Genomic DNA, 15,029 nt, shown 5'->3' with positions numbered 1-15,029 from the left:
ATCAAATACACTTAAAACAGAACCAAGATCTTTCTGTCCGCTTAATATTGCCACCGTAAAGCGATCCTCTCACACTCAGTTCACATTAGTGCTGCTATTAGAGCAAACACAGACATGAGAGCCACAGGGTGCGTGTGCCTGTGTGTGAGGGGTGTGGAGTCTGCAGGAGTTTTAGACACATTAAACGGGGTGATTGTGTGAGTGTGTGTTTGTGTATGCATCCAGGCATGTGATTCGAAGGGGAGGAATCGAAAGAGAAGTTTGGTGTGCGTCAGACAAGGTCTTGTGTCTTGTGTTTTTGTGTGAGAGAAAGTAGAGACACTGATATCCTGGCATGAGATGAGTGGGAGGAAGGATGGATGAGGTTAGCAAGGGTCTGGCAAGAGCTCAGTAGGTGCAAGCTTGAGAAATTTCCATATGGCAGTAAAATGTCTGCCACTTTGCTTATTGGGTTTCTAATGTGTGCCAGGTGCTGCTGGGACGCTCTCAGGAGCACTTAGCGGACAATTTCCTTGTGTCTGTGTGCAGTACGTGTTTATATGCATTTGTTTTAGCCCGCATTTGAAACAAATTACGGACTTCAAACCAGATCAAACACTGCTTTGGGACAAAATCAATGTCCACAATTTGGTTTCATGGAGTTTGCACCCAAAAGCGGTTAAAATATCATGTTTCCTCATGGGGGCTGAATTACAGAGTAAAGGTAAAAGAAATCTTCAAAATAAAGGCATAGTGTGGAAGAGGGTAATGGCTATGCAGGGTGTCCAGGCAGAAAACATCAATGCGACATTCCCAAAAATAAGCCATCTGTGTGTATGGAGAACACAGATGGCCTGAAGCCATAAAATTCAGCCACTACACAAAAACAGGCCTATAGTTTTGCTGTTACCTTTACTAAGAAGACTCTGCAGGAAAAACCAAACAATAAACTCTGTAGTGTACAAAGACTTAAGTCATCCTAAGTTTACACAGCCACATTATAACTTTAAAGTACAAGATCTTGATTAAATATTAACAAAGACATTTTAGTTGGTGGAAAAAACAAAAACGCTCTTCACTTGTTGGTTTACTCCAAGCACAAATTTACAATTTTGATCCATCCATTCTTTATATTTATGAGAAGGTGGATTACACAATAATTTTTGGTTTCTGATCTTCATATTTAATATAGATTGGTTCAGTATGAGAAAAAAAGAAGTAAATGAAGTAAAAAAGTTGTAATCTCTTTACAGAGTTACTCTATATTTCCTCTAGGTAAAGCAGGAAGCAAACTGAGGTTAAGAAGGTGGCAGCCATAACTTACAGCGCGCCTGGTTGCCATTTAATAGCGGCAAAGTTGAGTCTAGGCTTTTGTAGTTTTGGCAACATATAGGAAAATATTCGTTTAGGTCACCCTGCTGGTGATATAGACTATAGGGTATTTTTTATCTAAAAAGAAAAAAAATCAGATACTAAAATACAGTTTTTGATATTTGCAAATTATTTATGATACATAAATTAGACTTTCATGGAGAAAGAAATACAAGAAATTGTATTTATACATATGCATCTGGGAATATTTATTGCTGATTATATTTAAAGTATAGAAATGTTTGGAATTCATTATTTGGATCATAATCAAAGATTTTTAGATAGTTGTGTTTAATTATGTTGGATATAAAATGTATTTATTGCTGGTTTACAATAATAAACTTCATCTAGAATAATCCCTGCTTCAAGATGAACATTTAACTCAACGCTCAAATTGATTAGCTTTTTTAGGTTATTTATAATGATGAAGGCTTATTTTTATCCTTCTACTGTTTTGGTATTGCAATTACTTTGCTACTTTTGGGAATATGTGTACCAAAAATGAATAGAATGCAATACTTTTTTTAATACTTCATAAAATGCATGTTTTAAACAAAGTAACATTAAAAAAAATTTCAGAGTAGGATTGTACTTTTGTATTTTTTTTCCTAACAAATATGATTGTAAAATATAACTGATTATTGTCTAACAACTCAATATTTTCCATATAAAAAACTACAAGTTTTTTTATATGAAGAAGAAATTTAGATAAAAAAATAAATATAAAAAAACAAAAAAACCAGCATCATTATGTACCATTGTATAGGAAATAACAAAACTGCTTTTAAATACTATTTTCCTACCTGAATGGATCCGAATTTGTAAAAAATAGTTTTTTTCATACAGTCAAACTGAAGCCCATGTTTTCTTTAAATCAGCATTTTAAATTAACAATTTTCTTGGCATAGAACTGAACATAACATCCACTGTAGCATAAGGTCTGTTCTTTACAACTAGAGCAAAACTAAAACTTTTAAATCAAATTTAACAGTAAATATCTTACATGCATGTACAGATTTTTTTTGTTTGTTTTTTCCCCCCAAAATTGAACAGTGTATAAAAACAAGCTTTCATCATAATTCATAGTCAGTTTCAAGGCAGCTCAGTAATGCTGGCTTTTTCAAACCCTACCTTATGCAATGTTAAAGTTAATTAAATATATAGGCACTCGGTAAAATAAAACAAAAAAGAAAATGTACAAGGCAATGATGTACAATGTAACATTTTTTTAAAACCATCCCTGGTCATTTGGATGAGGCGTTCTGTAAGCACATTTTTGAATCACTGCCTTTTCTTGAAGACCATCTCAGTTATTACAAAAATCTAAATCTACTAAACAAAAAAAGGAAAGAACTGACATTGTTGATGTTTTGCATAAGCTTGGGTCGATTTTTAAACCGTTGCTGACAGCTGTTTGTTTCACAATGTGAATCAATAAGACTACAAGTGTTTAAAACTGAAGGGACAATGAAAGGGGAAAGGCTGTAAAACAGGCTGGTGGTAGGTCGTGACAGATGCCTCCCTTTCTTCATCTTATCCACTGACGTGAAAAAATAAACATTTATCCTGGTGATAGGTGAATGTCCTATGGAATTATACACAGTAAAGTGTACTGGTGCAGTCTTATAGGTTTGGCTTTTTCAGGCAACACACTTTGCTATAAGTAGTTGCAACTTAAAAAAAAAAAAATAATATATATATATATATATATATATATATATATATATATATATATATATATATATATATATATATATATATATATATATATATATATATATATATATATACATAGTCAAATAATTCTTAGATGTTTTTTCATTCATTACATTATAGTGTCAGGTCGGTGTCCCGAAAAACTTGTAAATGGAGAATAAAAGTTGTTTGATTGAAGCAAATAAGCAGGAGGTTTCAATTGAAAAGAGAGCAGCCACAGGGGGGCGCTGTGTGTCCATTACTGTAGAGCAACAGCCAAATTCACCCACTGTACATACAGGAGAAAGAGCAAAATTAGCTTTAAGGTGGATAAAACTGCCATAAACACTTGAATAAAAGAAAAGAAAAATACCCACATTTTTAAAGAAGTAATACATTAAATAATAAGAAGTGAGGAGGAGATTGATTTCTATGGTGCAGTGAGAGATAACTTGAAGGAGACAGACAGTGTAACAAATAAATTCATTCTTGTGTTTTTTTAGAACAAAATGTTTGTCACCTAAATGAATTTATAGGTGGGCATTTTTTTTTGAGCGCAGCTGCTTCCATTGGAACCCCTCCTCCTTCCCTGTGTGCCCGTTTGGTGTCTGCTTCCTCTCTCTCTCTCTCTCTCTCTCTCTCTCTCCTCTCACTCCTTATTCCACCCCTCTCTGGAGCTTCATTCCTGTGCACGATCCGAGAGACACAGACGGTTTAACGGAGCAGCCAGGAGTGGAGAGGTTCGCTCAGGGAATAAATATCTGTGAACCGCGCGGCTGTTTTCTTTACAGGAATACCTTTGGGTCACGGACGCACGTGAGCGCGCACATGCTGAAATGGGACCACTAGGCATGGTTCTGACTCATCTGCTCTGAACTGCTGACAAAAGTATCGGGGAATATCCCAGGGCAGGTTGTTTTGTAGCAAAAATCCAATCGGGAATGTTGTCTGGATGGTGACCGAGGACTGGACTACCTGCTCTCCCATTTGCTCAGTGCGCAGGGAAGGGACGCACCCGCTGCCTGCCTCCTCTCTGGTTTAATACGGCGCTTTGAGGATCAGTGAAAATAACAAAAAGGCGTGAAGGACTTTAATTTTTACACATTAATTCGGAGGGTGGTAAATAAATCCCGTGAACTCTCACCCCTGTGCGTTTTGTTGAATGGGGATACCACTGATTCTGGAGCCCTGACGCAGCAGCTGTGACTAGGACGGGACGAGGGGTGCGTGGAGCTTTGGACCGGGGATTGTTTTCCAGCGCCACTCTTCTCAGCCGCGGCTCTGTTTTCATGTCCAAGTTGACCACTTTGTGACAATGGATTACTTTCTGCTTTTATGCAGCCTCTTGGTGTCTGTGGTCTACGCCGTTGAAGGTAAAATATCTGTATTTTTTCCCTCTACTGTTGGTGTTGCTGTGCGTCGCAGGCTCGCCCCTGAGCGCATTTTATTCTCCACTCAGATTTCAAGAGCCCGAAAGCTTATTTTAGTCCATATTCCCATTCCGCCCCCCTGGTTTCAATGAGAATCAAAACAAAAGCATACATTTTAATTGGACTATATATGTGAGATGTTAGGGTTTTACGCACCGGCGCAGGTTTCCATACACAGTTATCAATGCGCAAAGCAAATCTCATGCGTTCATGTAAAAAAAGATGTGTATTCTCTATTCATTAACACCAAACAGTGAATTTGCGGGACCTTTTTCGCCACTTCAAGAAAAATGAGCTCCACACAGCAGGTCTCATCGGGGAGTGGCGGCGCCCTCTCCACCACAAGCCTGCCCCCCACCGACACTTTTCCTTCAGGTCGCCTGCGTGTATTTTAGGCTTGTTTGTGTGGTCTTTTGACACCCTGACTGCATATCAGTCCAAGTGGTGTTAAAAAGAGAAAGAAAAGTAAGGAGGAAGAAAAAAAGTGTGTTTGTGTGCTGCCACTCATTTGAAAAGTTTTCCAATTTTCTAACATGAAAAAAAAACATACCCCTAGAATGACTATTTCTAATAACTGATATCTTATTTGTTCGTTTTTACGTATAACACTATTGATAGGTTATTTACAGCAATTGGCTTCAGTAGAGCGACCATCTGATTTTATGCACTGACTTTTTTTGTGCATAAAATCAATGGGAAATACATGATTTCGTTCCTTTGAGCGTATATTTCTCCTATGTCCCTCTGTTGTTTAGCCTTTTCTGTGCTTTTTCCTCATGCTGCATTTGAAATATGGTTGAGATGACAGTCAGTAGGGGCCTGGAGCCTGAACTGTGAATGTTTGGAGCCCACTGGCTCCCGATGCCAGCATGAAACTGGGACAGTGGGCCACTGGTTCAGTGAGCGCTTAACATATATATATATATATATATATATATATATATATATATATATATATATATATATATATATATATATATATATATATATATATATATATATATATATATATATATATATATATATATATATATACATATATATGTTTTTCTGTCTGAGCGCACAGCTTTCTGAAGCGTGTCTTTTATAACTGCACTTTCAGTCAAATAAATCAGAAGCAGTCACTTAATCAGAAGCAGGATTGACGTACAGTCTGACGCAGTTTTGAAAATTAAGACCAAAAAAAAAAAAGAAGAAAAAATGTTCCAATAAAACTTCTCACACAATGAAATGAATGGTTTTAAGAAAATTTTGAGGATTTTTGTTCTACACATTCCCTTGATTTGCTATAACCAGACACAATTTCAAAAAAAAAAAAAAAAAAACATAAATAAATAAAAAAGGGAAAGAGAAAAAAAATAATTTGATTTCGTATGCAGCCTGCCATGAGCGGATCTACAAAGAAACTGACTCAGATGGGTTATATTGGATCATCAAACTTCCCCTTAGCCGAAAGTTGGTGATTATTTTCCCTGCGACCCCCTGGCTCCTTCTCAGTGACCCCTGCCGGTCACCGGACCCCAATAGGGAACCGCTGACTTAAAACACATGGCCTGAACGGATGAGTGAATTCCTTGGGAGCAGGAAAGTTGAATACAGCAGGCATGGAGGGAATAACAGGAATAAACTTGGTTTGGTGCGCGGTGCGTCTCACTGGGCTCCTTTTATTTCATGCATTCCACTTCCTGCATAATAAACATCATAAATTGACCGGGTTTAGGATGTTGTTAAGAGTTTAAAGACAATATGATAATTCAGGTCCCGCTGCTGGAAGCTGTTTGTGGCTCATCATGGTCACTGTTAGGTGGAGGGAAACAGGCAGACTGAGCAGGGAAGTCTGACCCGGGAGAGAGGCGGGTCTCCTCCGGCTTCTTCAGAAAATTATTCTAACGAAATGTTGTTTCCCTTTTGCTTCTCAGTAATCTATCATTCGTTAAAGGAAATTAGATTAAAAAGGAAGTCTGTTATATTTATTTTTAATTATACAATTATCCAATCCAGAAGTCTCTGTTAAAAGTGACTGCCTATAAAAAAAAGCTAATAAAATAAATGCTTTTTTTCCCTATTATTATTTTCTGTTTTTCAATCTAATCTTACTCTCTGGTGAAAAACCAAGCCATTTATTAAGAAAATAAATTAGCTTTTTGTTTTAAACTTACTGTTTTTTTTTTTGTTTTTTGCGTTTCAATTAGATTATTATAAATTTAAGCCGCTTTTGCTCTGATTAAAGTGCGACATGGCTCGTTGCGATGCCCATTAATGTCAGGGTATTCCTCGGTGGGTCATTGCTGCATGCATGCGGCCTTGGCTTGTTGAACCTTCAGCTGCTGGAAAGCTGAGGAGACAAATTGCTTCGATGACAGTCCGCTGTGGTTGCAGAGGCGGTTTACTTACCATTCGGTGTAAATTACATGTGATGGAAGGAGTAGAAAGGTGAAAAGAGAATGTAATAACCAGAACTTAATTATACTCAGGACACTTTGCTCCTGCTCCACTTAATTCACCCGTTTCACATCAAAGCCATGGATGCTTAAGTTATGCTTTACATGTATCTTTATGCACGTATGGTTATATTTCAGATTAAAAAACATATCTCCCAGTGTGTGCGTATTCCGTCCGCCTTCGCTTGTAAATAAGCTATGAAAACTTAAATTTTGCATTTTTTTATATCTACGCAAAAGAGAAACGACTCTTAAATCGTAACTCAGGATTTCCCCGTTCTGTTTATGGCTGCTTATTTCGTGGCATGATTACGCAGAAGCTGGCCATTTGTTGCGCGCGTTTATGTTTTAATGTGGGTGAGATCACACCTCCACAGGAGTTTTTCCTGTGCCTGTTTTCAATTGGCATGTTTCTCATCGAACCCTTCTTGTAGGTTTTTCTCTCGCATCTTCTGCCAAGGGATGTCTCCCTGGATTCCTCAATCTAAAGTAAACAAGGACGATTATAAAGTTACATAAATTGTAGAATGTATTTCATTATATATATATATATATATATATATATATATATATATATATATATATATATATATATATATATATATATATATATATATATATATATATATATATATATATATATATGGTCTTTAAAACACAAAAAAAAGTTTTCATATTAAGCTCTAAAACGTCAAATCAAGTCCCGCTAGATGATTTCATTCCTCCGCTTCTCGTTGAAGAACAATTAACCTTTGTAATAAAGTGAATAAATGGCCGGTGGGGGGGTCAGTTGTCCAGCGCGCTCGCTTTGCCATAAGGCCTCCATGGTTATAAAGACAGGACCAGGCTGTGTGGGCCCTCAGCGTGACTCGCAGGGGGAAACCGCTGTGTCAAACTTTTCTCCAGGAGCTCCTTTACATGACATTCAGAGGCAAATGACTTAACAAATGTGTTTAGGGTCCCTGTTGAAGTAACAAAGAGAAGTATTAGTGACTCTGTGGTGGCTATTACACAGGCCATTCAAAGGCAGAGTTGAACTGAGCTAAAGAGACATGCAAGTAAATTTGCAAAATAAAAGGCAAATCATTAAGACCACTTAAAGTGATCTATCTATCTATCTATCTATCTATCTATCTATCTATCTATCTATCTATCTATCTATCTATCTATCTATCTATCTATCTATCTATCTATCTATCTATCTATCTATCTATCTATCTATCTATCTATCTATCTATCTATCTATCTTATTTAAATAAAATAAGTTTATTTAAACCTAAAAAAGATTAATCCAATCTCCTTATCCAATTTGTATTTTATTTACCTTTAAAAATAAAATTTAATTAAACTTTTTCTTTCTTTCTTTCTTTCTTTCTTTCTTTCTTTCTTTCTTTCTTTCTTTCTTTCTTTCTTTCTTTCTTTCTTTCTTTCTTTCTTTCTTTCTTTCTTTCTTTCTTTCTTTCTTTCTTTCTTTCTTTCTTTCTTTCTTTCTTTCTTTCTTTCTTTCTTTCTTTCTTTCTGTATCATGAAACTCTTTTAGCCATGCAGTTTGTAGCCTTTTTGTTTGTTTTACATTATCTTTTTTACACACCGAAGCTACTTACAAGTACTCACAAGAGTCCATATTGTACATTTCAAATAATCACCTTAGAAACAAGACACTTACCGGTACTGTTATACCGATATCTATTTATTTCATTAGATTGAAAGCCTAAATGAAAGAGAGAAAAAAAAGACATGAGAGACAACAACTGTGCCAGTCTGTCATCCTCGTCAGTATCTCATCAAACTGACCTCGGAAAGGGATTGGAGCCAGTCGTTGGGTCATATGCTTTAGGCTGACGCCATGTTGAACAGATGCACTTTGACTTAGATTCAGATTGGCGTATGGGGCATTCTGGGGGAAAATGGAGGAGTGCATGATGACATTTCGAGGAGCTGGGGCGGGGTTCTGCGGGAGAAGCACTGTGGTGACGGCGGGGTTTGTTGGGCAGATTTGGGTCATAGGCTTGTAGATTAGCAGCAGAGTTGACAGACTTTCTGGAACCAGAAGGTGTGTGGGGAGCACGTAAGATAAACTACCGGTTGTTCATGACCTTAATGGCAATTTCTTTACATTTGAATTTTATATGTAACTAATCTGTCACCACCATCGATGGGCATCCATGCACCCAGGAAAGGATGTCAAAGAAAGGGCAAGGAGAGTAGGCAGTGAGGAAAAAAAAGTTGAGCTTACTTTTACAGCTTTAAAACAAAACTAACTAAAATTCTGACTCAATAATTTTTTGGCTGATAAAGCATTAAGTCTTAGTGATAGAATTTTCCATCTTGCATGTGCCATAGGTAATAGTGTTACCTAATACCTCAAGTTTTTGTACACACTCCTAGTTAATTTGCTGAAAGAGTCCTCTTCCACTTTTTGTTCACTTACAAGTCCGGAACATATGGCTGCTTGAGGATATTTTAGATTGTGAAGAAGGGTAGTTCCTCTAAATACAGGAAAACAGGCTTTAAAGTTTTTTTTTTTTTTAACAGTGTCCTGTCTGGCAATGTGGCAATAAGAATAAATGTCTTGATGCCAAAAAGAGCCCAACAGATTTTACTTTCACAAGTGTAGCAATAAGGCAATTGCCATATTGCTCCACTTGTTTCATGCATATAAATTGCTTTATTATAATTATGCAGGGAGTTTTACAGCTTATATGGACACTGCAATGTAAATAGAGCAGAAAGACAGAAGAAGAAAAAGGAAAAAAGAAAAAAAAGACAAAAGATGAAAGTTAACGAGATACAGGAACACAGTCAATTAAATATGCAGTGTACATTGACTCTTATAGAATTATCACAAAACAAATGGAGTAAAAATATACACTAGAGTTCTAATTCCGAGTGGGACTAAATGCACTTTTAAAGTCTTAATTTAACACTTCAAAATTGACTGTGTTAGCAGGTCTGTTAACCAGTCCAGAACTATCTGGCAAACTCAGCGGATAGACAAACTAATTAGTCACTTATTACCAGGTTGCTACAATTGTGTTACTTTATAAAGAGCAACAAGTTATACGCTGTGAAATTTGTGCCATAAAATATGTAAGTTTTATTTTTTAACTTTTGCTTAAATTAATATATTAAAATCTAAATAGAAATAAATCAATTATGTAGATTAAATGACTGTAATATAATTTATATTCATGCTATTAGTAGTCTTAATAATTATTGTTGGCGTGGGATAATTAAACAGATTCTTTCTTATTTCTTCTTTTGAGCATTCTGTAAAAATTTTAAAACTTTTAATAGTAATCATGCTGTCAGATTAAATCCCATGCCTTTTTTAAAGTAGTTTATTTTTGCATTTTTAGAGACTTAAAAGTAAACCTTATGTTCCTATAACAGCAGAGTATTTTTTTAGGTAATAATTTGGTTTATCTTATTACCATTCATACTCCTGTATATTGTAATGAGTCTTTCCACTAATCATTAAACCAGTTGTCTGCTTAAATGGACGGATTCATCCCTGATCTATTTAAAACTTATCTTTTACTGTGATTAAACCTTGACAAACCTAATTACAGCTAGATTTGTCATTTATAGCTTCCTGAAACTATAGCTTTATTCCACTTGTCACTATGTATATATTCACTCTCAGTAGTTTAAAGAGGCATCAGCTGTATGAGAGTGACTTCCTAAACAGAATTTCCTCTTGAAGCACTAAAAATTTCTTAGTATGTATACAGTTTTTATGGCCGCTTCATTTGTGTGACATTTGTTTGGGAAGTCTATCCTGGCATTCAACAGAGGGGCCTTGTGGGATGGCACGTCTTTGACACCCACTGTTGAGAGCAAGCGAAGGGGGGGTGGGTGGGTGAATCTCTGGGCCTGCCCACCACGCACGCACACAGTCACTCACTCACCCACTCACCCACACATACACACCGCTGCTGTTTGCAGGCAGTCAAGCAGAACGACTGAGACAGAAAAAGAGAGACACAGACATGAGGAGTGAAAGAGAGCCAGGGAGAGATTGCAGGGAGAGCAAGATGGGTGGTACGTCTAAACAGACTGTGTTTATTGGACGGGTTATGTAGATAGGAGAGTGTTTTTATCTGTGTGTGTGTGTGTATCATTGGGGTTGCAGTGTGTCTGAGTGTCAAGTGAGGAGGATTAAAAAAATTTGTAATATGATAACTGCACAAAGAGATGGATATATATACCATCTTGGCATTTATATAAAAAAAATCTGTTTTAGATAAAATCAGTAACTTTTTTTTACAGCTGTAGATAATCCATGCAGAATTGGTTTGAAAAAAAAAAACATTTTAGGAATTGCATTTCTCACATGTGTTTATACTTGGTGCGTGTGGGAAAAAATATTAAAGTATTTGACTTTTCCCCCATAATGCTACACACTGTAGCTGTGTAGGTTTTTTTTTTTTTTTTTTATATAAACTTTTAAAAGGTCCTTCTTGAGTGTGTAAAATAAAATATGTGGCTAATTTAGACAAGATCCTTTCTTTAGGTTCTCACCGAAATATATATAAATGGCTTTCAAAATACTGGTGAAATGTTCAGCACAATATAAATGGCCGGCAGAGTTTATGTTTTATAGCCCCTGTCTGCACCGGATGCTCATGAAGTCCAGCTGAGATTACCATGTGTCAAACTGTCCAGATTATTAGTGAGTTAGTACCTGCTGAGACGTGTACCCACACCAAACCCACGCCCCATGACCTCAGCCCACAGGCCATGACTGGATCCCAGCATGGATTATTTTTAGGCGAACTTTACGTCACTTGGCAATCCTTGATCTTCAACAACAGTCATAAAACAATCAGTCTCCCCAGGGGTTCATGCAGTTTCAGCTGTGAATAGAAATACTATTGAAAGACTATTGAAATGACTGTGCAGCTTACCACAAACTATTGGCAAGTACAAGAAAAAATATGCATACTACTCAGACTTTTCCACATTTTTATTACCTTACAACCACAAAATGTAATATATTTAATCAGTATTTTATACGATTGAACAACAGAATGTTGTTTATGATTATGAAGTGAAAGGAAATTTTCAAATGTCTTTTTTTTGTTACTGACCAGCTTCCCTGTAGCCATTAAAGCAAAGGCTCCCCTCATAATAACGCTACCATCACTAGGTTTCACCATGCAGATTGTGTGTATGAGGTGATATCCTTGTGATATTGTTTCATAATTTAACCCTGATTGAACATTTTTCAATCTACGGAGTCTACTGTGTTGCTTGGTCTCATTAATGCTCCTTGTTCCGTAATTTTTTCTTGCAAGGCTCTGCGGTCTTCAGAGAACAGCTGTAGGTAATAAATTAAAGTCCGCAAGAGGAAGGATCTATTTACTGATTAGTTGAATTCTGAAGGACATTGGTTGCACTGTTATTTCTCAGGCATCATAGGGAGGGGACTGAATATGTATACATCTCTCATATTTCTTAATGAATGCCAGCTATAATAAAATGTTGAAGGGGTATGAATTCTTGCTCGGCACTTTATACTGTTAAAATTTTTACAATTGGAGAAAGCTCAAAGCACAACCACAGCGCCATGTTATGGATGTGTGCTGGACTTCTCTTTAGCATCGCTTCCAGCCTGCAGATGAAGGTTTTGCATGTTGCCGAGAACAGACACATGACAGCTATTAGGCTGTGTGACACAGACTCAAAGGGTGGAGCTCAAAAGAGTAGATTTCTTCTTGGAGCAGCTTTTCCAGCTCAGTTTCTCCTCCTACCGTTTCTTTACGAGCCTCCAACTCTTGTAACAAATTTCTGCCAACGAAGCAGAAAGAAATCTTTGATATTTTTCTTTAAAAAGGGCCTGTTACATCTGTGTGGAGAGTGGACACAGCTGTAAAACAGTGAGCCTCTAGGGGAGGGGGGGCAGGACAGGAAAGACTGCATTACCTGGTTTCAGCCTTTTCTGGTGTTGTTAAATTTAAGGAAAGACAAGCAAAGGAAATAGAGCAGAGAAAAGCGAGAGCTTTTAGTTTAATTTTACCGTTGCTGGGTGGGAAATAATGAGACATTTTGAAGTATCTGGCCTTGCACCAGACCTTCTTCTTTTAAAAAAAACCGAGAAGCACCTTTTATCAACTCTCAATTATTCTAAATTCATCCTCTGTGAAATTGTTACTACTTCAAAGTAAAATCTCTGAAAACAACTGATTGATGACAACTCCAGAGGGAGCATATTTCCCCTCAAAGTAGATTTTTTTAATCTATGTGATTTTAATGACTCAGGCTGTATTATATTCTTGTGGTAAATTTCACCCTACTGTACCATCTCTTATTCTTAGTATTTTTTGTTAGTGTGAATCTGCAAGCTCCAACTTGCCTGTCACTTTTCTGCTGGTACACCCGATTTCCCCAACTGAGAGACATTAAAGGCTATCTCTATTTTTATTACACCAGGTTCTGCCATACTTCTTATCTTCAGTGTCAAATTCACTTTTCACTTGCGCTTCATCTGTACTTTAAAAGACCTTCAGGGAAGAGAAATGCCCCCTTTCCAGCAAAACAATTCTGTTACTTTTTATTTATTAATTTTTTTTTACTTGTTTTTTCCCTTTATCATCTGAATTATCCAGCACACCCCAAACACACCTCTCTGCTCAGCTGAATCTTGGCAAATTTCAGAGGTGTCAAGATCTGTTATATGCAACTGTTTTTCAAGTATTTACTAAGAAACAAAGTAATTTTATGGTTTTAGCATATGTACTGCTTTAAGGACAGTGTAAAGAAGAGCACAGCACCTTTTTTAGAAGGAAAGCATTTAACAAGGGCAATGCAGCAAATGTGGAGGTGTTGCTTTTTATCCTGGATACCAGCACCTCTCCTTTTGTCTTGGTTGTAAATACCAGACTAAAGCCATATAGTCTGTTTTCAGCTGCAGAAACAGGTCGAAAGGATTTGCCATCAGTGTTATATGGGTTCAGAGCTGTTAAAAGACTGTTTTCTATCAACAACTGAATTAGGAGTTTCCCATTGCCTTGTAGTATTCCTAACATTCAACTATTTTATTTTTTTCATTTTTTTTTTCAAAATATTTCAAAAAAGGGTGGTGTGTTTACCTTTTAGCAAGATACCCACCCAAGAATACATCCAGGTGTAGAATGGAAAGATTAAGTCAAAATTATACTAAACCTAAAACTCGACAGAAAAATCTACAAATAGGTTCTTCATCCAAACCAACTGAGCCTTAACGACGTTTTGAAGAACAACTGCATACCTTAGAAGACAGGATGCTGTAATTGCAATGAAATATATACCTCAGGGGGGCGATATACAAATACTGTAATAATTTAAAAAATGTATTTGAATTTTATAAACAATTTGTAACTCATGCATCTTTAGTATTTAGATTTTTTTTTCACTGTGTCACTATTTTTCTAAGATGTGATATATCTTTGCTCCAGTTTTTTTTTTTTAGACATAAAATACATTAGGCCAAGTGATAATGCTGGCATATATCGATTTACCCCCTGCCTCTTTTTCAGGTCAGACCATAAACAGCTCCTCTTAACCCCTTTTATGTCCCATGGAAGTCCGTTCTGACCTCCTATAGCTCCTGAAGGCATGCCTAAAACAAACGAATATTAACAGATGCGTAACTGCTCATCTCATCCACACCAATGTATGCACAAATTACCTCCAGACAGTACACATGCATTCAGACCCCTTCCAAATGCTTACCCTTGCACACTTTTTTTAGGGCCAGAATGTATATCCACAGTCGTTTAGCGCTCTGCTAATGAATCAATCAGCTGGCTCCATTCTTTTTACTTCTGTCAGACCCAATCGATCAGGCTCTTTTCCCCTGCCTTGCCAGAGCAGCAATGGAGCTTGAAGATTGAGAGAGGATGAAGGGGTTTGAAACATCTTGGTAGTTCAAAGACCCTCTCGTTTTCTATTTGCCTTTGTTTCACATAAATGTGAGTTAAGTAGCAGTGTGTATGTAAAAGTGTAGCCTGAAAGAGAGAGTTTAGATTAAAGAAGATCATACAGGATATTTCTGAAGATTGTAGCAACGTCTGAACTCAATAGCAGCTTTAAAAATGTTTGTGACCTCTTTAGTAATCCACCCTTTCAT

General features: G+C 36.7%; 1 protein-coding gene across 6 annotated transcripts in view; it reads left to right on the top strand.

Annotated features, from left to right (window-relative positions):
- The first annotated feature begins 3,710 nt into the window (after positions 1 to 3,710).
- The window catches only part of LOC119787675 (ephrin type-B receptor 3-like), a 66,454-nt gene continuing 55,135 nt past the window's right edge, over positions 3,711 to 15,029 (top strand). For 4 of the 6 annotated variants that reach the window (XM_038291660.1, XM_038291658.1, XM_038291657.1 and 1 more), the window contains exon 1: positions 3,714 to 4,418. In XM_038291660.1, coding sequence (XP_038147588.1) covers positions 4,361 to 4,418 — 58 coding nt within the window. In that variant the 5' untranslated portion in view covers positions 3,714 to 4,360. Of the gene's footprint in view, positions 4,419 to 15,029 lie in introns of all 6 variants that reach the window. The other 2 variants (XM_038291659.1, XM_038291655.1) reach the window with 2 other exon arrangements.

Source organism: Cyprinodon tularosa, unplaced genomic scaffold (assembly GCF_016077235.1).
Source record: "Cyprinodon tularosa strain WSP-4 unplaced genomic scaffold, ASM1607723v1 ctg30, whole genome shotgun sequence".
In the NCBI taxonomy this organism is placed as follows: domain Eukaryota; kingdom Metazoa; phylum Chordata; class Actinopteri; order Cyprinodontiformes; family Cyprinodontidae; genus Cyprinodon; species Cyprinodon tularosa.
Note: the sequence above shows the minus strand (reverse complement) of the source record. Positions and strands in the feature narration are given on the sequence as shown.